At 39.1% G+C, this 19,316-nt stretch overlaps 1 protein-coding gene across 1 annotated transcript in view; it reads left to right on the top strand.

The window, feature by feature from the left end:
• The first annotated feature begins 867 nt into the window (after nt 1-867).
• The window catches only part of SLC26A7 (solute carrier family 26 member 7), a 106,372-nt gene continuing 87,923 nt past the window's right edge, over nt 868-19,316 (top strand). Inside the window, exon 1 of the mRNA XM_028112116.2 lies at nt 868-1,060. Within this exon, the coding sequence (XP_027967917.1) occupies nt 868-1,060 (193 nt within the window). The remainder of the gene's footprint in view (nt 1,061-19,316) is intronic.

Genomic DNA, 19,316 nt, shown 5'->3' with positions numbered 1-19,316 from the left:
AGAAATAGAGAAAACTGAATGAACAATTTCCGAGACAGGGAAGAACTGTTGCCACAAATATTTGTTCATAGTGATCTTATTTTCTCAGCCCATGAGATGAAATTTCAGTTTATGAGAACTGGCTATTCCGTTTTCTGACTGGGCAGCGGCTGTCTGAATGTTTCCGTATGAATGAAAATCTCATCTCCCAGGGAATAAAAAAAGATAAGGATATTTAGCAATACCCTCTTCTTTTTCTGAATTTTGTAGAACTGGCAGTTGTCTGATATAATGAAAATATATACTTCCTCAAAAAGTAAGGCTAGATTGTCTGAATATATTTTGCACGATAGACCCCTCTGGCAGTTTTATGTTTTTGCACAGCTTGTAGGGGAGAGACTGGACTAGTTTCCTGGTTGCATTAGCATAACCCAGCCCACTTCCAACACACGCCCAGAACTACCTCATTAGCCATTGGGATTGGAGCCAAAAACATAAGACTACAGTGAATATAAGGGGAATTACTGGCGAAAGAGCTCTAGACCAGCTTAACACTGAACCCATTACTTTTCCAAGATCAGAAAAATAATACACTAACAGGAACCATTTCCCCGTCTTGTTCAGATAAGGATTCAAGGTTTTAACCTATACCTTTTATCTAGAATAATTAGCTTCACCATAATAAGGCATACAGCCTGGCTGTAGATATTTAAGTGCTTCTGTTAATCTTTCTCTCCCTCTCTCTCTCTTTTATTGACTTATTTTCCAGATAGCTTTGACACTGAAAACCACAGACGAATTGGAGCCTGGCATTGAAAGGAGGTGCTCTACAACAATTTTTTTTTGCTTGTCTAAAGAAGTTTACTTCTACAAGAGGGAATTTGAAAAATGACAGGGGCAAAGAGGAAAAAGAAAGGCATGCTGTGGAGCAAGATGCATACCCCCCATTGTGAAGACTTTAAACAGTGGTGTAGAAGGCGTCTACCTATTCTGGAATGGGCACCACATTACAATCTGAAAGAAAACTTGCTTCCAGACACCATGTCTGGGATAATGTTGGCAGTTCAACAGGTGACACAAGGTAATGTACTGCATTTGATTTTCCTGTTTTATGCAGAATAGATGTCACTTCGCTTTCTTGAAAGAATATTATGACCCAAGATCTATAATTTAGCTTGTGAAATGGATAGTCGATTAACTCTGGGGGAAATAAGCACATTGAATATCTGTATAAAAAGGCTTTCTTAGTTGTCTTTTTTTAATGTATTTTTGAAAGCTATTAAGCACTGAACCATTTTTTGAATGGCATTATTATGTATTTGCAATGTTAAAATTCATACGATGTAAGAGTAAAAGATGGGAGTAATTGTGGGAGAATGAGTTTTTATAGCTTGACCTTACTGATATAGTTTATTACTTTCACGGAATCAAGCTATAAAATATCTCCTGGCTTGTACATATCGTTTGTAAACCTAATTAGCAGCACACAATTACCTGTTGTAGCCTTGAGAGTTGCTATAAGCAAGGAACAGAGCTTTCTGTACATAAAGGAGGCTCTTTGCCAAGATCATTATTTGCAAAGAGAATCCTGTATGTCCTCAGAGCTTATGTTTTACTGTGCATGCTGATTTAATTCTGTATCATATTACATACTGTATTTATTTCTCAATAAGAAATTTAAACTGGTGAGAAGTCGAGTTTAACTTTCCCAAAGCAGATTCTAAGTGATATTCTGGATTTAGATAGGTGTTTCTATTGGTGAGAGCTGTAAGTTAAGTAGTACGTACATGTGTGTGAGCGTGTGTGTGTGCACATGTGTTTTCCTTAAAGGTATATTTGTTGTATTATTATTAGTGGGTTTTTTTTTTTTGTTAATTCAAGTAATAATTTCCTACCTGTAGCAAAGAAAGGAACCAATTTCTCAACCTTGAGAATTTGGAACACTTTCCTTGGCATAGACTCTGTAGATTTATATTTCCTTGTAGTTTCACTACATCCCTGGCTTGAACTATTATTCATACTGTTAAATTATAAGCACTCTTTTAATTGAATTATTCTGTAGCTGGAACAAACTGGTTTGTGTATTTGTGTTTTTAGTATGATTAGGAACATCTGCACTGGTGGCTTTACTTTAAGATCCATAATACTATCATACTTTATGGGATTCTATTTCCCTGAATAGTCTTATATTACATTTTTAATGACCATTTTGCCAGTAATGAAGCATGGTAATCTTTAATAAAAATACAAAGCAAATAACAGGTTAGGACATTTTCAGCCTTGTTTTTATTCAATTTTAAATTCAAAATGAGACACTACTATGTACTTTGAACCTTAGGTGACTGAGTTCCAAGGGCTTTTTCACCAGATAGTTTCAGTATAGCTTATAAATTTATTTTGCTTTAATTTAATGTAGAGTGAAAAAGAAATGTATTTTTAAAACAATTTGTAGTTTCATCTCTGTAAAATACCAAGTTAATAGGGAAATTTGGGGATGTGATCAAGATGCCTGTGATACACTGTTAGCAATAATATTTATGTAGTTAATTGTACGGCTTTCATTTGGATGTAGATTTTGAGAGATTTTGCTTTATGAGTCATATATTTCATTGGTTACAAAGAAACACATTGGCCAGTCCCTGATGGAGGAGAAGCACAAAGCTTACTCAGCCCTGTGTCTTGCAGTTATGGAACTGGCTGCTGGTTCTCTTGGAAAGCTACCAGGGACTGGACAAGGCTACACCACTAGAAAGAACTTCAGGGTTTTCATTGATGTATGAAAAGACTAAGCCTCCTAAAAGTATCTATTCTTTTAAAGACAATTCTCTCAAACTTTCTCAGGCTTACTCACTATGGGGAGATAAAAAGTGAAATATAAATAAATTACCATTGTTGTAAGGGGCCCTGTGCTAAACCCCCCTATTCATTATCTTCCCTTTTCCTAACAAAATCCCAAGAGACAGCAGTCTCTTCTCTGTTTTCCAAATGAGAAAATGGAGGCTTAGAAAAGCAAGTAACTTTCTCTGGACCTCATACCTGATAAGTGGTAGAGTTAGGACTTGATTCCAAAGCCAACACTTTTAACATTTTATACTTATGCACTACACTGCCAAGATAACTAGATTTTTTCATTATACCAATGTTATTAGTAATAGAAGATATTTCTTGGGACAGGTATGAATATCCTTCCCTTCAAATTACTTTTGCATTTAGGCTTCATCCCTGGAGTTTTTAGACTCAAAAGTGAGTGATGAGGGAAATAACTACCGTAAAATATAGAGTAAGAACTGCAGTTAGATATCATTAGCTTCTATTTATGTGAATATAGGCAATCATTATCAGCCCTATTTCTTTAGGAAAATCAGAAGAAAGGGGTAATTTTTGCTCTTGCATCATAACACAATAGAAACAAACACCTTTGAAGCAGCTTTTTAGTTACTCAGCATAGTTGAATTATATGCAGTTGTTGAATTCAACATTTTTTACCTATAAATATGGAAAGTTATATGGTTCAATCCAGTAGTTTTTCATTCTTCTCTCCCTAGAAATGCAATTAGAATTAAGAAGAATAATGTAAACTAACTTTTGAATGTATTCTATATGTCAGATATTTTAAATTATGTATTTTAAATCACTTTATTAAGGATGTCCCAGTTGTTACATATAGATGATGTCAGTTATCATCATATTTAACTCATGTACAGCATTTTCTGTATTGATTATACTCTTTCTAAAACTTTCTTGTCTTGGTTTTGAGACATTGCTCTTTCATTTTTCTCCTCCTGCCTCTCTGGCCTTCTCTTCTTGTGAGTCTCTGCAGCTTTTGACTCCTATGCTATCCACGCATTAAGCATCTGTGTCCTGAAGGCTCAGACCCTGGCCTTCTTCTTCAAGAATGCTGGAGACTATTTAATCAACGTAAGGGGTTTTTAACTACCATCATCCTTCGAATGAAACTTTCTTCTAACCTGAGATCCACATATTCAGTTGTGCAAACCTGGAATCTTCTTTTTTTTTAATTATGTTCAGTTAGCCAACATATAGTACATAATTAGTCTTTGATGTAGTGTTCAAGGATTCATTAGTTGCATATAACACCCAGTGCTCATCACAACACGTGCCCTTCTAAAAGCACTTCAAATGCAACATTTAGTCTTCGAAAACAACCTGAATAGCACCACCATCCTAACCAGAATTATAATAATTAATAATAATAAAAGTAATTTTCAGGCATGAATGTAAACACTCTTGTAAGAATATTTGACATTTTATACAAAGCTGAGGTCCAGAGAGAATAAATCACTTGCTTAAAGTAACACAGCAAAAGAGTTAGGATTCTCATTCAAGTAGTCGGGCTCCAGGGACTGTGCTCTCATCTTAGACAAGACTGCATCTCACAGGGGATCCCAAGAGTCATTTCCAACTCTTTCCTGTCTTTTGCCACTTAGCCCCCTAGCACACAATCAGCCCCTAGGTTCTGTTATTTCCAGTCCCTGATTATCTTTCCATCCAGGTAGTCTTCCTCATGCATCCTGCTGCAGCCCTAGTTCAACTGTCTGAACTATTGCAGTCATCATTCTGTGGGCCTTCTTTCTCTCCTGTCTCCTCCTGTAGGCTGTATTCTATACTGCAGTCAGAATGATTGTAAAAATCTGAATATATCACTTTCCTGTTCAAAAATCTTCAATCCTCTCTTTCGTTTAGGATGAAAGTCCAATTCTTCAGAATAATTTGTTAGATCATTAATAATCTGGGCCCCTTGATACTAAGGTCTACTCAAAGAGATCTCTTCTCTGAAAATCCCTCTCAATCTCCTGGGAAGATGTATTTTTTTTTCCCTCCTACTCCCTCTGTAAGACAGATTGTATTATAGTATTTCAATACAGCTCTTTCCACACTGGTCTGTAGGCTCTGGAAACAAAGATAATGTTCTAATCTTCATATTATTACCAGTTTGTATATTCCCTGTTGCATAGAAGTAGGTTTTTAATAAATATCTGTTAGAAATATAAAAAACAATTTAGCTCCTGCAGCCTCTGATTGTTCCATAGTAGCATGTTGACATTCGAGGAAGGAAATTAAATTTAAGTTCTTAGATTTTCAGAATAAATGCAACAGAGATACTAATAGTAAAAAATACATTATAAATATGAGTAATTAATTTCTTCTAATTCCTCTTACTTTCCTGAAGTTACAGACTTGCAGCCCTCCAGACAAATCTGGTAAAAGACAGATTTCCTTTGTCCCCAAACAGTGATAATTAATTTTTTCTCCAGCCAACATCAACAAATATGAAGCGTTCATATATAAATCCAGATGCCTGGCTTCTCTTGAAAAAGGAGAATACATGGCTATACGGGCGGCCCACATTCCCATTTGGCAAAAATCTGCTGGACTTCAGAGAGGCTCCCGCCTTTAAATAGGACATACACTTTGCATTTTGCCACACTCTTCCTCACTCAACCTGTGCATTGCCACCCTTCCTGCTAGTGTTCCTGTTAATTGCCCAGGCCTATGAATGTCTGAATTTGTTTCCCCTGCCAAGGCACTTTCTAATATGTTTTATCAAAAGGCCTCAAACTCACCCCTAAATAAAACCTTTACAGAGAGATTACATAAAATCAGTTTCTTAGCTTAGATCCATAGAACCTTTAGGTCTACATACCTGGATTAATGTATTACAATAGACTTCATTTCTATATAATCCTTTGTATTTTCTGTTAATTATTTTTTTTAAAAGTCCATAGGCATTGCCAGACTGCTAAAGGGGGAGATTGCACCTCCCCAAAGCAAATAACATTGTCTTCGTGTCCTCGTTTCAAAGGAAGAGAAAGCTTAGACCCTCTTTCAGCATGTTCAAGTATTTCTTAGAAACAATTTGTATTTAAAAAAATATTTAATAATAAATCTAGAAGCTCTTATTACTACCATCAGTTATACAAGCCATTAGAGTCTGTATCTACCGCAATATCCTTTAACTGACATTTTGTAGGACCTCACTACAGAATGTATTTTGAAGATGAGCAATATTGTAGAGACAGTCATTGACTTAAAACATGTCACAAATATGGTGGGCAAGCTAAGTAGTACAAGACTCTGGCCTCTAGGGTACATGGCCCACATTCTAGCCTGAGCAAACACTTGGGGGAAGTAGTTTCTTTGTTTCCAACCTGAAAACTCAAGCACTGAGACAGGGTGGAGCCCTAAAATGCATGACTTGCCATGTAAGAAGCTAATCCACTGAGAAGAAATATGAGAATGTTTTGCCTTGCATTCCAAGGGATCACCTAGAAATTGTGTTCCCAAACCATGAAAATTTCATGCTGCCATAGGGTTGCCTGATGTTCAAACCACAGTGTTTTGGGCCGCAGACAAAAGATGGATATTCCTTATAATTATGCAGAATGTGTGGCATTACTGGCATTGAAACATATGTGTGGAAGCTGAGCTTCGTTGCACTCCTGAGGGCAGCTTAGGGACATGTGGAACAATAAGTGGAAATTCCTGAAGCATACTGCCTTGGGAAGATGAAAGGCTTGTCTGGGAATTTTTCCCTGCATGGTCTGAGCCTTGAGGATTCAGAATCCTAGCATTAACTATGTATCTCTTAACCTAACCCCCTTAGACTATTTCTTCCTGCTAGTAACTTTTCTCTTCTCCAGAAACAAGGGCAGCAAAATATTGCCAAGTAAGTCCAAAGAATGCTTGCCCTTATCCTTATACAAATATGCCCACAAGCTAGGAACTCTTTGCCGGCCTTTCTCTTCCATTTCCCTTTATCCTGTGACCCATCCTCACATTATAACTCCAGGCTTCATTCTATACATCTGGTTTTCTTTTTCTTAAATGTAAAAAGATGATGATGTTTATATTAAAGGGCCATTTATGTACTTCTGCACTTAGAGTAATGCTCTTTACAATATTTAGCGTTGTTCCCATGGAAGAATCATGACCTTCCTTTTCAGGGTTTCGGACCTTAGCAAGGTTTACAACAAAATAGGTTGGCAGTGAGTGTGAGGATAAAGTGTGTGGCCTGTATAGACTTCTATTTTTGCCAGCTAGGATCCATCCTTACTTCTGTTAGTGACTATATCCATTTTTAGTATATGTGGTTTAGTATATGTGTATATGAGGTTGTAATTTTGACTCTAGTGATGGAGTCAAGGCCAGTTAATGGGCTGATTCCCCCTCAACCAGATTCTCAACCTTACAGACCTATTGGAACCACCTTAGGGCTTAAAAGAATACTGATACCTGAGTCCCATTATCAAGCAATTATCAGGGTTCCCAGACATTCAGGCATTATGTTTTTTCTTCTTTAAGTTGTCCCAGATTCTATTGTGCAACAGTATTGAGAACTGGATGCAGACACAGTGATTAGTCCAGGGTAAGGCTTGTGGCTCAAGTCTTGGTGGTTGGTACAGTCCCATACATCAGGCCAGTGACTGGTTCAGGGATGAGCTCTGCCACCTAGGCACACTGGCATGGATTTACTATGCAACAAGTCAGTCATTTTTTATTCAAAATGATAATGGTGGTACAAATGACCTGAATGGTTCAGTCAGTCTGGATCCCAGGGTATGTATGGACCTTTGAAGAAGAGACACCTTTGTGGGGCGCCTGGGTGGCTCAGTCGTTGGGTGTCTGCCTTTGGCTCAGATCATGATCCCAGGGTCCTGGGATTGAGCCCCGCATCGGGCTCCCTGCTTGGTGGAAAGCCTGCTTCTCCTTCTCCCACTCCCCCTGCTTGTGTTCCTGCTCTCACTCTCTCTCTCTCTCTCTCTCTGTCAAATAAATAAATAAAATCTTAAAAAAAAAAAAAAAAGAAGAAGAGACACCTTTGTTTATACGGGGACTGCTGGCAGGGAGGATGATGTGCCTCTGTAGCTTCCCAGGGCCTCCACAGCCTGAAAATGAAGCCAACCCAGCAAAGAGCGTAGCAGAGAGAAACAGTCCTCATGGCAGCTAGCACATCCTCAACTTTTTACTTGCATGTGAGAACACATTTTTTTAATTGCTTAATTAGGTTTAAGTTCTAATCACCTTAACTACACATTTGAGTGTTGTTAAATTTAAATGTATCACACATTTTTTTTCTAATTCTACAGAACCCAGCAAGATAAATATCACTGTACTTTATATTTTTACAAGAAGAGGAGTTTGAGGCTCAGAACACTAGATGATGTGCAGCTTAAGAGGGGTTCAAATCTGCATGTGCCAAGCTCCATCCCTCAGCCCTCACTGCCTTCTGTTCCCCAGTTTTGTTCAACTATAGCAGCCATAACCTGAATAGGACTGGGGCTGACTGTGGGCGACAGAATGCCCTAGCTTCCCTTCACATCAGCCCCCCAGGTGCCCCTTCCCATGATAACACGTCACCTTGCTCGATGAAATCAAACCCAGAGATTCTGGTTGAGAGCAGAAGAGGGCTCTGCTACTGGGAAGAATTACCCATACTGGGGCTCCTGCTATTTTCCTTGAGAGCTTCTCACTGCCCCCTGTTAGACGTGCTTCAAACGAGAGAGGGAGGGCAGATGTCCTTGAACACTGGTCCTGAGCATCAGTGAACACTAGCTTTTACCATGTGGTAGAGCACACAGATCAGATGTTTGGATGAGACTTTACTAAAGGCTAGGGTGCAATAAAAGTGAAAAACGGAGTGCATGGGTCTATAACCAGGCTTACTCATCTTCACGCGGTTTATTCCCCTTCATCTCAGCTCTGCTCTTCTGTATCACAGTAGATGCCATCTCTAACCCTAACTCCCCTGCCCAGGGCACATTTATCCTTTGCCATTCTGAGTCCAAGAGAAGGCCTCCCTGGAGCTCTTCTAACTTTTCTGCCACTGGAGATGTCTGCCCACCAGGCAAGACTCTATGGCCTCCGTAGCCATGAGCTCAACAGCATAGGTTTGTCTCAGCTTCACCATTTCTATAGATAAAAAACATAATAGGCTGTTTCTCTAGCCTTTGTTCTCGATCGTCTTTTTCCCTATACATTTTGTTTCTCACGAACTAATCCATTTCCATGGCTTCAATTGCCACTTTTCTGCTGGTGAGTTGTAAAAATATATTTCTAGCTCAATTTTCTCTTTTTTGTTCTAGATATAAATATCCAGCTGCTTATGGAACATCATCTTAATGTCTTCCAGGGACATGTTTACAGCTGGACACATCACTTTGCCTCTCAGAATCAGTCATTATCTGCTATTCTGTATTATACTGAGAGTCACCCCCATCTACCCAATTGTCTATACCAGAAGTCTGGGAATGATCCTTCCTGCCCTTCCCGCTTAACAACTGTCTTCAATTGAGGAGGTTCTCTAAATTCTTTCCTCTTAACATCTCTCAAATATACCTGATGGCCATTGGCATTAATGGTATTAATAGATATTAATTAGATATTAGACCTTGGTATTAATAGATACTGTACTATTGTACTTAATAGATATTGTTTTACTTGCTGAGTGCTTAAAATGTGCCATAAATTATACTTCAGAATAATCTAAGAGTTTGATACTATGATTATCTGCATTTTTAAAATTTTTATTGTTATGTTAATCACCATACATTACATCATTAGTTTTTGATGTAGTGATCCATGATTCATTGTTTGTGCATAACACCCAGTGCTCCACGCAGAATGTGCCCTCTTTAATACCCATCACCAGGCTAACCCATCCCCCCACCCCCCCTCCCCTCTAGAACCCTCAGTTTGTTTTTCAGAGTTCATCGTCTCTCATGGTTCGTCTCTCCCTCTGATTTACCCCCCTTCATTCTTCCCCTCCTGCTATCTTCTTCTTTTTTTTTCTTAACATATATTGCGTTATTTGTTTCAGAGGCAGATCTGTGATTCAACAGTCTTGCCCAAGAGGAAAGTGGATTAGTTTGCTTGTAGTGCAAAGTAATACAGTTTCCATAAAGCAGAGGGAGTGGTTTTTGTTTTGTTTTGTTTTAAAAAAACCTCTTTTTTGTTTTATTTTATTTTTCAGCCCTAGGCAGTTGTAGGTGGTTGATTTAGATGAAAGTTATCTTCTTAGATATTTATATTTTAAGTACATAATAAGATTTCCATTTCCAAGGGACAGAAAAAGGATGTAAGTTTTCTCTCAGAAGGAGTTTAAAGGCATATTTGCTCAAATCTAGGGCATTTACTATTTAAGTTTTAAAAATTAATTAATTAATTAATTTTTTATAGAGGGAGTCTTTTTTTTCTTCTTTAAATTTTTTGTTGTTATGTTAATCACCATACATTACATCATTAGTTTTTGATGTAGTGTTCCATGATTCCTTGTTTGCGTATAACACCCAGTGCTCCATTCAGCACGTGCCCTCTTTAATACCCATCACCAGGCTAACCCATCCCCCTCCCCCCTTCCCCTCTAGAACCCTCAGTTTGTTTCTCAGAGTCCATCGTCTCTCATGGTTCGTCTCCCCCTCTGATTTACTTCCCTTCATTCTTCCCCTCCTGCTATCTTCTTCTTTTTTTTTCTTAACATATATTGCATTATTATAGAGGGAATCTTTTGATGTTTTTCTTTCTGGCTCCTGAGCCTATGCTCTTATCTTAATTAAAAGCCACCATCATTCCTTCCATGCCGGTTAGAATGTCTTCTTGTTTATAGTTTTGTCTCTCTATTGTTTATTTCAAACTACAACAAAAAATTTTTGAGTTGGATAGTGGGGATCTTTGTCTTAAATTTCTTTAGCTACACCTCTGCCAATGGCTTTTGGACCTTTTTTGGTGTTTCACTCCCTAGAATACCCTTGCTTCACAGTATCTCATTGGCCTCTCTCTCTCACTGCCCGCACCGTCTTTCTTCTCATCCTTTCCCTCATGGCTCTCTGGAACTGAAACCACAAGTGTGTGTTTACTGACTTGTATCATGTTGGGAGCCAATATTGAAATATCAGAAGAGTTCTTTTTAAAACTGAGAGGCTTTTCCTCTTCATTTAAATCTAATCATCTAAAAACAAGTGACTCATATTCCTAAATGGGCACCATAGGCTGAAGTTTATTGGTGCTTGTACCCTTTCTATGGGTGTGGACTTTCCAATTTATCATATTCCCCAATACTTGCTATTCTTTTACATCAGTACTACTTCATGCCTCTTATTCATCCTCTTCAGACCTGGGGCAGGATGTTCTCAGGCTCAACTCAGGGACACCTTGATTGTCCAAATTCATGACAGTATTCAAAAGAACAGTACAGTTACTATAAAAGCAAACATTATTTAGAAGGGAGTTATGGCTATAAATAGCTAGCTTTTCTCTCATTAGACAGCATTGGACTTCTGAAGATGTTTTTCAAAGCCCTTCAATATTTGGATCTCACTTTTCCAACCACATTTCTTCTTATTCATCCTATGTTCTGGTTACACTGAACTGCTTCGTGTTCTAAAGGATCGTACTCATTTCGCCCCAGGACATTTACACATACTGCTTCTTAAATGGGTAGTTTTTACCCCCTGATTCACTCTATATAGATTATATCTTCACCTGATTATATCTTAGCATCTATCAGGGCTGGGTTTAGCTCAGTGGTTCTTAACCTTGGCTGCATATTAGAATCTCTTCTGGCACTTAAAACCTGTGCTCAAACCCTAGACCAATTAAAATAGAATTTTGGGGAATTTACGGCAAATCATTTAATTTCCTGGGCCTTAGTTAGCTTCCTCAACTAATAATAAAGTGAAGTAAAGTGAGTTGCTAGGGTTGAGAATTACAGGCTTTCACAAAGTGCTTGATACCTCAATTTTGTTCTCCCATAGTACTCTCGCTTGTCCACTTAACTAACTATTGCTTTTGTTTTTGATTTATATTTGATTCCCCCACCTAAGTTATAAGTTCCTTGAGGGCAGGGACTATTTATAGTCTAGGATGATCAACTATCCTCTCAGCAATGAAGTTCTCAAGTCCTGGGAAGCTCTTTCAGCTCCTATCAAAGTATATGAGGTTGTAATTTTGACTCTAGTGATGGAGTCAAGGCCAGTTAATGGGCTGATTCCCCCTCAACCAGATTCTCAACCTTACAGACCTATTGGAACCACCTTAGGGCTTAAAAGAATACTGATACCTGAGTCCCATTATCAAGCAATTATCAGGGTTCCCAGACATTCAGGCATTATGTTTTTTCTTCTTTAAGTTGTCCCAGATTCTATTGTGCAACAGTATTGAGAACTGGATGCAGACACAGTACCTAGTAGGTACTCAAATGTTTGTTGACAGTGAAAAATCATAACTGAGATGACAGGACAGAATTTTCCTATGTCCACTTTCCTTTTAGTGGCTACTCTCCCCATGGAAACTTTCAGTCTCTTACTGTTTCTGCTTTATCAGCTTCTAGGTCTGTTGATCCTGAAGCTTCCTGGTCATGGTAATTTTTTCATTTTCACTCTTGTGAGCTCTCACCTATATAACAAGCTATGTATGGTATGAAAGAATGATGTGATTTGCCTTAACCCCCTCTAGCGATTAGAACCAATGATCTTTGATTAACAGTCTTTGTGAACCTAGAGAATATGGGTCTATAGGAATTTTGTTTGCATGTAGTTGTGGTTCTTGAATATATGTAAATTTACTCTGGGAGACCCACTTGTAATAATCGCTTAGCCCTGAGCCCACTGATGCTATGAATCAGACAGCTGATTATACTGTGGTTTGCTAATAACAATTCTAAGACCACCACAAACCAGTTACCAGAGGGAAATAAACTTTCATCATTACCCACACAGTTTGGGTTTGATTTCTTATGTGTAGTTCTTGGAAGTACCTAGTCCCACCTAATTATTTTGTTTTCAAGAATACTAATCTGTCTTCCTAGGGTACTTTATTCATTTCTATTAAAAAACATACTTGAAAGAATACACAGTATTTTGCTATGTTCTTGGAAAGAGACAGAGACATATAAGACAATAATCCAGCCCACAAGGACCTTATTATTTTTCCTTCCTCAGAAATTTGTACAAAGTATATGAGAATATGATCTTGTTATTCAGCCTTGAAGATCTCAATCTGGTGTGGGTACGTAAGGGTGGGAACATTTTCTTAATGAAAGTTTGTAGAGTATTGGTTTCAGCCACTTTCTGCTGTGAGTAGGTTGTTTAACCTAGGCAGCTGCCAAAGAATGTGTTTTTATTTAGGAACATGAAAAGTTGTACGAGCCCATCTATATAACATAACATGAAATGAATTGTTGGTGGTAAAAACTGGACCAATATAGAGATCCAAGTGGCAGTTTTAAATAGCTGCAAGACTTGATTAGTATAGACGTATGGTAGTATATGAAATGGCATTTTAAGAACTCAAGTCCTCCTCATCATTCTTTCTCTGAAGAGGATCTCAAGAGAGGTAACGTTTAGGGAAGGGCAGCCAGTGTCCCACTTTATCTGCTGTGTTACTCTTTAAAGCATAGCTCTAGCTAAACTGGATTGTATCAAAAACAACTTAGGTCTGAGATCAAAGAAGTATTCTTTCTTGTAAAGCTAAGGTTTGGACGTGCTTGTGAAAAGAGAGCGAGAGAAAGATATATCAGACCTTACCTTGAGGCAGGCCCTGGTCTTTTTATCATATTAGGAGCATGGATGAAGAAACAGTAGAAGAGAGAAAAACGTACATGTGTGGATATACCTTTGCCCATCATGAAATGTGTCTTTGGATTAAGAGATATGAGGAATTCTTAATCTCAGGAAACAAACTGAGGGTTGCCGGAGTGGTGGGGGGTGGGTGGGTTGGGGTGGCTGGGTGATAGACATTGGAGAGGGTATGGGCTATGGTGAGCACTGTGCATTGTGTAAGACTGTTGAATCACAGACCTGTACCTCTGAAACAAATAATACATTATATGTTTAAAAAAAGAAAAAAAAGAAGATAATAGGAAAGGAAAAATGAAGGGGGGGACCCGGAGCGGGGGATGAACCATGAGAGACTATGGACTCTGAGAAACAAACTGAGGGTTCCAGAGGGGAGGGGGGTGGGGGGATGGGTTAGCCTGGTGATGGGTATTAAAGAAGGCACATACTGAATGGAGCACTGGGTGTTATAGGCAAACAATGAATCATGGAACACTACAACAAAAACTAATGATGTAATGTATGGTGATTAACATAACATAATAAAATAAAATTTTAAAAAAAGGGAACCCTCATAAATATAAAAAAGAAGAGAACATATCACAATGAATGTTGGGTAGTGTATAGGATTTTTGAATCACTATATAGTATATCTGAAACTAACACTGTATGTTAAACATACTGGAATTAAAATTAAAAAAATGTGTCTTCCTTGGAGTGTTCAACTTTGACCTCTCCAATTAGCAGCCCTCCTCTTGGGTGGGGGAGGTGGTGGGTGGTGGGGAGAAGGGGTCTGAGAACTTCTTCTCCACTGCTTGAGCTGAGGTTGTAACTAACTGGAGAGAGCGGGATAGAATCAAGCCATTTGAGAAGGTAGGATTGAGGTCAAGTTCAAGAAGGTGAGCTAAGACATGCAAATTCATCCTGGTGGGTGTAAAGTTTAGCACCTGGATGTCCACCAGTGAGAGCAGGACACAAAAGGTAAAACTGGGGATAAAGTGTCAGAAGCTAAGGTGAAATACAGGAGCAATTTAGGATTAGGACCTGGGTCCAAGATTCTGGGTAAAAAGGGACTGAGTTACAGTCTAGGAGGCCAGCAGCATGGACAGATCTCAGTGTCTTTTCTGATTTTCTACCCAGTATATGAGCAGGCTTCAAATTTCAGTGGGTGGACTTGAGCACCTAGGAGGCAGTGAGAAAATACACCTGGCTGGCAAAGAGAAGGAAGAAGCAATAGCCAGCAGTTAATGTAGAGTGGGACGAAAGTTCTTGCCCTCTGCCGCTCCCTGATCTAGTGTCTTGTCTAGATGGGTGTGATGGAAACGTGGTCCTCAGAAAAAACACTGAAAGATGCCATGGGGCAATTCCTGTTCAGATTTACTCAGGTAGAGAGTTCAAGGGGAAAGAATATCAGGACCATGAGAAGTCTTAAAGCCACCAGTCATACTCTGCCTAATGTTGTTAGCACCTCCTAGAAAACTGGCCTTCAGCACCCTTGGGTTGGTACTGGCTTCCTCAGTGAACCACTATTAACCTCATTTCCTGAACTATTTATAGTTTTTTGACTACCTGACCTTGCTTATGTCTCCATCTGCCTGATAACCAGTACCTTTCTTTGTCTTTGACCCTTTGTTTGTCTCCTCATATCCTGGGTAAATCGGTGTCTGGTAAATCTGGGTAAATGTATCGTTTCATTTCTAGGACCTTTTCTGTCTTTATCGGAGCCCCATGAAAACTATTATGTGCTTGACACATAATAGTTTACTTATAAGTGGAAATAATTTTTATTATCTTCCTTAACAGTAGATCTCACAACCTAATTGGAGACCTAGACATAAAAGCCGATAATTATAATAATTTTGGTAGTAGTATAAATGAAGAATATACAAGGTATGGTAATTACATTGATGGCATGATCAAGTCTTGCTGAAGCGGGGTTGAGGTTTGTAGTTAGGGAAACTTTCAAGAGGATATTATACTTTGACTGGGTCTTAAAGGCTAAATAATAGTTTCCCAGGTAGTCCATAGATGAACGGCACTATGGACAGGAGAAAAAAAACATATGCAAGGGTAAGAAGAATAAAAAAACACAGTTCGTTTAAATACTCATCAGTAATCTCATTTGGTGGGACTTGAACTGGAGAGGGTAGCAGGGCCCACATTCCTAAAAGGCTTGAATATCATGGACAAAGTATTTGGGCTTATTTTCTAAGTTGCTGGAGAGCATTGGTGGCTCTTGAGAGATGCCAGGGTGTGACAAAGGTTTGTGTTACTGAATAAAAACTGGCAGCAGTTTCTATTACATTCTTGGCAGAGGCAAGAGGCTAGTTAGGAAAGACTAGTTAGGAGAAATTCTATTCTGGAAAGATTATAGTCATGGGGGTGGATAGGATTAGTTTGTAGAACAAAAAGAGAAATCAGAATGGAAGCAACTTTGGGGAACACTGACATTTCAGTGGCTGAGGAGCTAGCAAAGGGGAATGAGACATGGTCCTTGAGCATCATGGTGCTCTGGGAGCCAGTGGGTCAGAGTTCTGGGTACCATACATAGTAAAATGTATGGATGAAGCATAGAGTTCCCAGGACATAAAGAATAACCCCAAAATGTGAACTTTGATGAGAGCCCTGGAAAATATTTTTAATGATAAACTCAGATGTACCAGAACAAAGTGCTTCATAACTCTTCAGGAACGAGGACAACTTGTGGAAAAAAATTCTTTCTATCCTCAACCCCAGCTTCAGTTCTTACCTTTCAATAAAACTTTCTGTGACTATGGCTCCCATATTTCTCTATCTTCTTTGAACTCTGACCATACTGATCATTCTATAAGCTGCACATATAATTGTTTGTTTCAGGCAAGAACCTTATAGTTCATATCTCATATTCCTTTTTATCTCTAATGAAATTTAAGGTGGATTTGGGTACACAGTAAAAGGTTTAAGTACTTAAAGAATAACTATCACAAAGACCACAATTTTGAGTTCCAACTACATCACTTGGTCAAGTTCTTTAGCTGCTCTAAGATTAAGTCTTCCTATGTGTACAAGGGGAATAACAACACCCAGTACATAGAGTTACTTTGGGGATTAAATGAGAGAAAACGAAGTGCTCAGGACAGAATCTAGTACGAAAGAAGTGTTTAATGCTATTATTTCAATGCTGTAATTGCTGTCTTCTATTTCTCATGAGAACATAAACTTCAGAAAGGCAGGGATTTTTATCTGGGCTGTTAATCGATGTACCTCAAATGCTTGGCACGTAGTACATGTTTCACTTGAGGCAGATGTCTTCCTGTGCCTAGGTCTTAGCTCGGCTACTTGAAGGTAAAAGGAAGGTAAGATGGAAAATATCAGTTTTGCCTGAAGTCTTCCAAAACAGTTAAGTTAGAGAAGTTCTAGGCATCCTACAAAATATTAAGGGTGCCCTCCCAAATTCGCCAGGATGGATACTTCAAATCTTACTTCCAGCTATTACTGATATCCATTGCTAGACAGGTATCATTGAACATCTGCATCTCTATGCATGAATGTGCATGTATTCTGTCTCTCTCCCACTTTTCTTTCCTCCCCTGCCTACCCAGTTAAAAAACAGAAACAGAGGGGCACCTGGGTGGCTCAGTCGTTAAGCGTCTGCCTTCGGCTCAGGTCATGATCCCAGGGTCCTGGGATCGAGCCCCTCATCGAGCCCCTCATCGGGCTCCCTGCTCATCAGGCTCCCTGCTCATCGGGCTCCCTGCTCGGCGGGAAGCCTGCTCCTCCCTCTGCCTGCCGCTCCCCTGCTTGTGTTCCCTCTCTTGCTGTGTCTGTCAAATAAATAAATAAAATCTTAAAAAAAAAAAAAAAAAACAGAAACAGAAATGAAAACAAATCTGAAAGGGAATGGGAAGAGGTGCCAAATAACTGAATTAGCATTTTAAGCTCATTGTATCATTCTGTTTGGGTCTCAAGGCCTGTGAGCCAGCACTTATATCCATGACTGGGTCAAAGAACATTTTAATGACTATTTGTATCCCGTGGATTCATGATCATTCTCATTTAGCTTGTTGTGTGTAAACTGGGGGTATTGCTGGACAGCACTGGGCAGACAGGAGGCTCATTATTGCTTTGGTATGATTTGTGTGGCCAAGCGGCCGAGTCTCTGAGGCTGCATTGTGTGAGGAGGGAGTGCCAAAACAGACTGTGGCTGAACTCACTGGTCTGCACAGACAAGGGCTCCTCAGTTTTGCCGGGAGTCAGAGATTAACTAAATGTGCCTTTCCTCTGCTCAAACAGTTCCTTATTTTCATGTGGGCCTTACTGTTTGCTCTTAACACACTTAGCTACTTGAAACTGGTGAGCTAATGAATCCCTTCCGGAAGTAGCTGGGTTATCTTTAAGGAGTAAATTAACCCTTTCCGAGCATGGGGGGCTGCACATAATCCATTTTTTGAAATGATTTAAACCATCACAGCCTGAAAAGTGATATAATCTCACATGCCTGGTCTGATGTTTACTTATATACTTACGTCACTAAAGCTAAAGGATTGCTTCTTACCCCCCCCTGAAAATTAGTGTTTTGAATATAGTCAGGTAACAACTCTAGTATTAAAAATATTAAAGGATGGGTGACCCAGAGAAAGTCCTTCACACTGACCTAGTTCAAGACCAGGAAACCAGGGACCACTGTTGCAGTCTCTTTCTCTTCTTAATCCGTGGGTCTAATTAAGAGTCCCAAGTAAATACTGTAAGAAGACACAAAGAAATGGCATATGTTGTGTATATTTGAGTTTATACTTGCACATTTGCCTCTGGTTCCTGTGATTCTTGATCACCACACAAAATCAGACGCTTCCTTTATCATTTCTCCTTCTCTTTCTCTTCCCCTGATACACAGTGTGTGTCCTCCCTGGCTTGTTATTTCTAGGGATAGCTTCGCAGCCAGCCTGTACCAGTGCACCCTTAGGAACCCCTCTCCCTTAGGGAATAAAAATCCACACTTCCAAAACGTTCACAAGATGTTCTCTCAGACCGTTAGTCTTTCTTAAAAGCTTGCTGTCTCATTCAAGGGCATTATCCCCACGGACACTCCTCTCAAGTGGAGGCTCATCATCCTCCCCTCGCCCTTGGTAATTCACATATAAAACACATCATGCTTGTATTTCCATGCTTAATATCCATCCTCTTCAATACTGCATCTCCATTTGCTTGTGCCCCTTGCAAGGTCAGTTGTCTTCACGTGGTCATGTATTTTCATAAAATTTCCAAAGTGAGATATTTTAACAGAAGTTGATTAAGAACACTGTCTCTTCCCAACTCAGCTTCCCTTGGGTCGTGCCTCTTCTGTCTGGTGGCATTGGCATGGCTGCAGGTATTTTTGGGATCTGGCTGAGAGGAAGTTGCCACAAACGGCTGATACTGACAGAGATCAAATAACACTAATCGGACAGTAATATAACAAGGGCATTATCAAGAAACTGGATAATTAATGTCAGCAGTTCTCAAATAATATTTAAGTTTCTGCACAAGAAAACTTGGAATGCCCTGAAATCTTACAGTTATCAAGAATCTCAAAAGAGGCTTATGCAGTTTGACAGTTTGGATTACACGTGATATTAGTAACTAGTTATACAGCTAAAATAAAAATTTCTGATCTACCAGTAACAACAACAACAAAAAAACCCCTTAAATACACAATGATTACTTTAGTCTGATTCCCCAGAAACGGGAGTCTGAGTCAGAGAGCTTCTGTGCAACTTTGTAATTAGGGAATGCAAGCCCAGAGGGCAG

The sequence above is a fragment of the Eumetopias jubatus genome, unplaced genomic scaffold, assembly GCF_037043125.1.
Source record: "Eumetopias jubatus isolate StellerSeaLion01/CBP00866 unplaced genomic scaffold, mEumJub1_p1.0 scaffold_4, whole genome shotgun sequence".
NCBI classification, from domain to species: Eukaryota; Metazoa; Chordata; class Mammalia; order Carnivora; family Otariidae; genus Eumetopias; species Eumetopias jubatus.
This window is presented reverse-complemented; position numbering and strand designations above follow the sequence as displayed.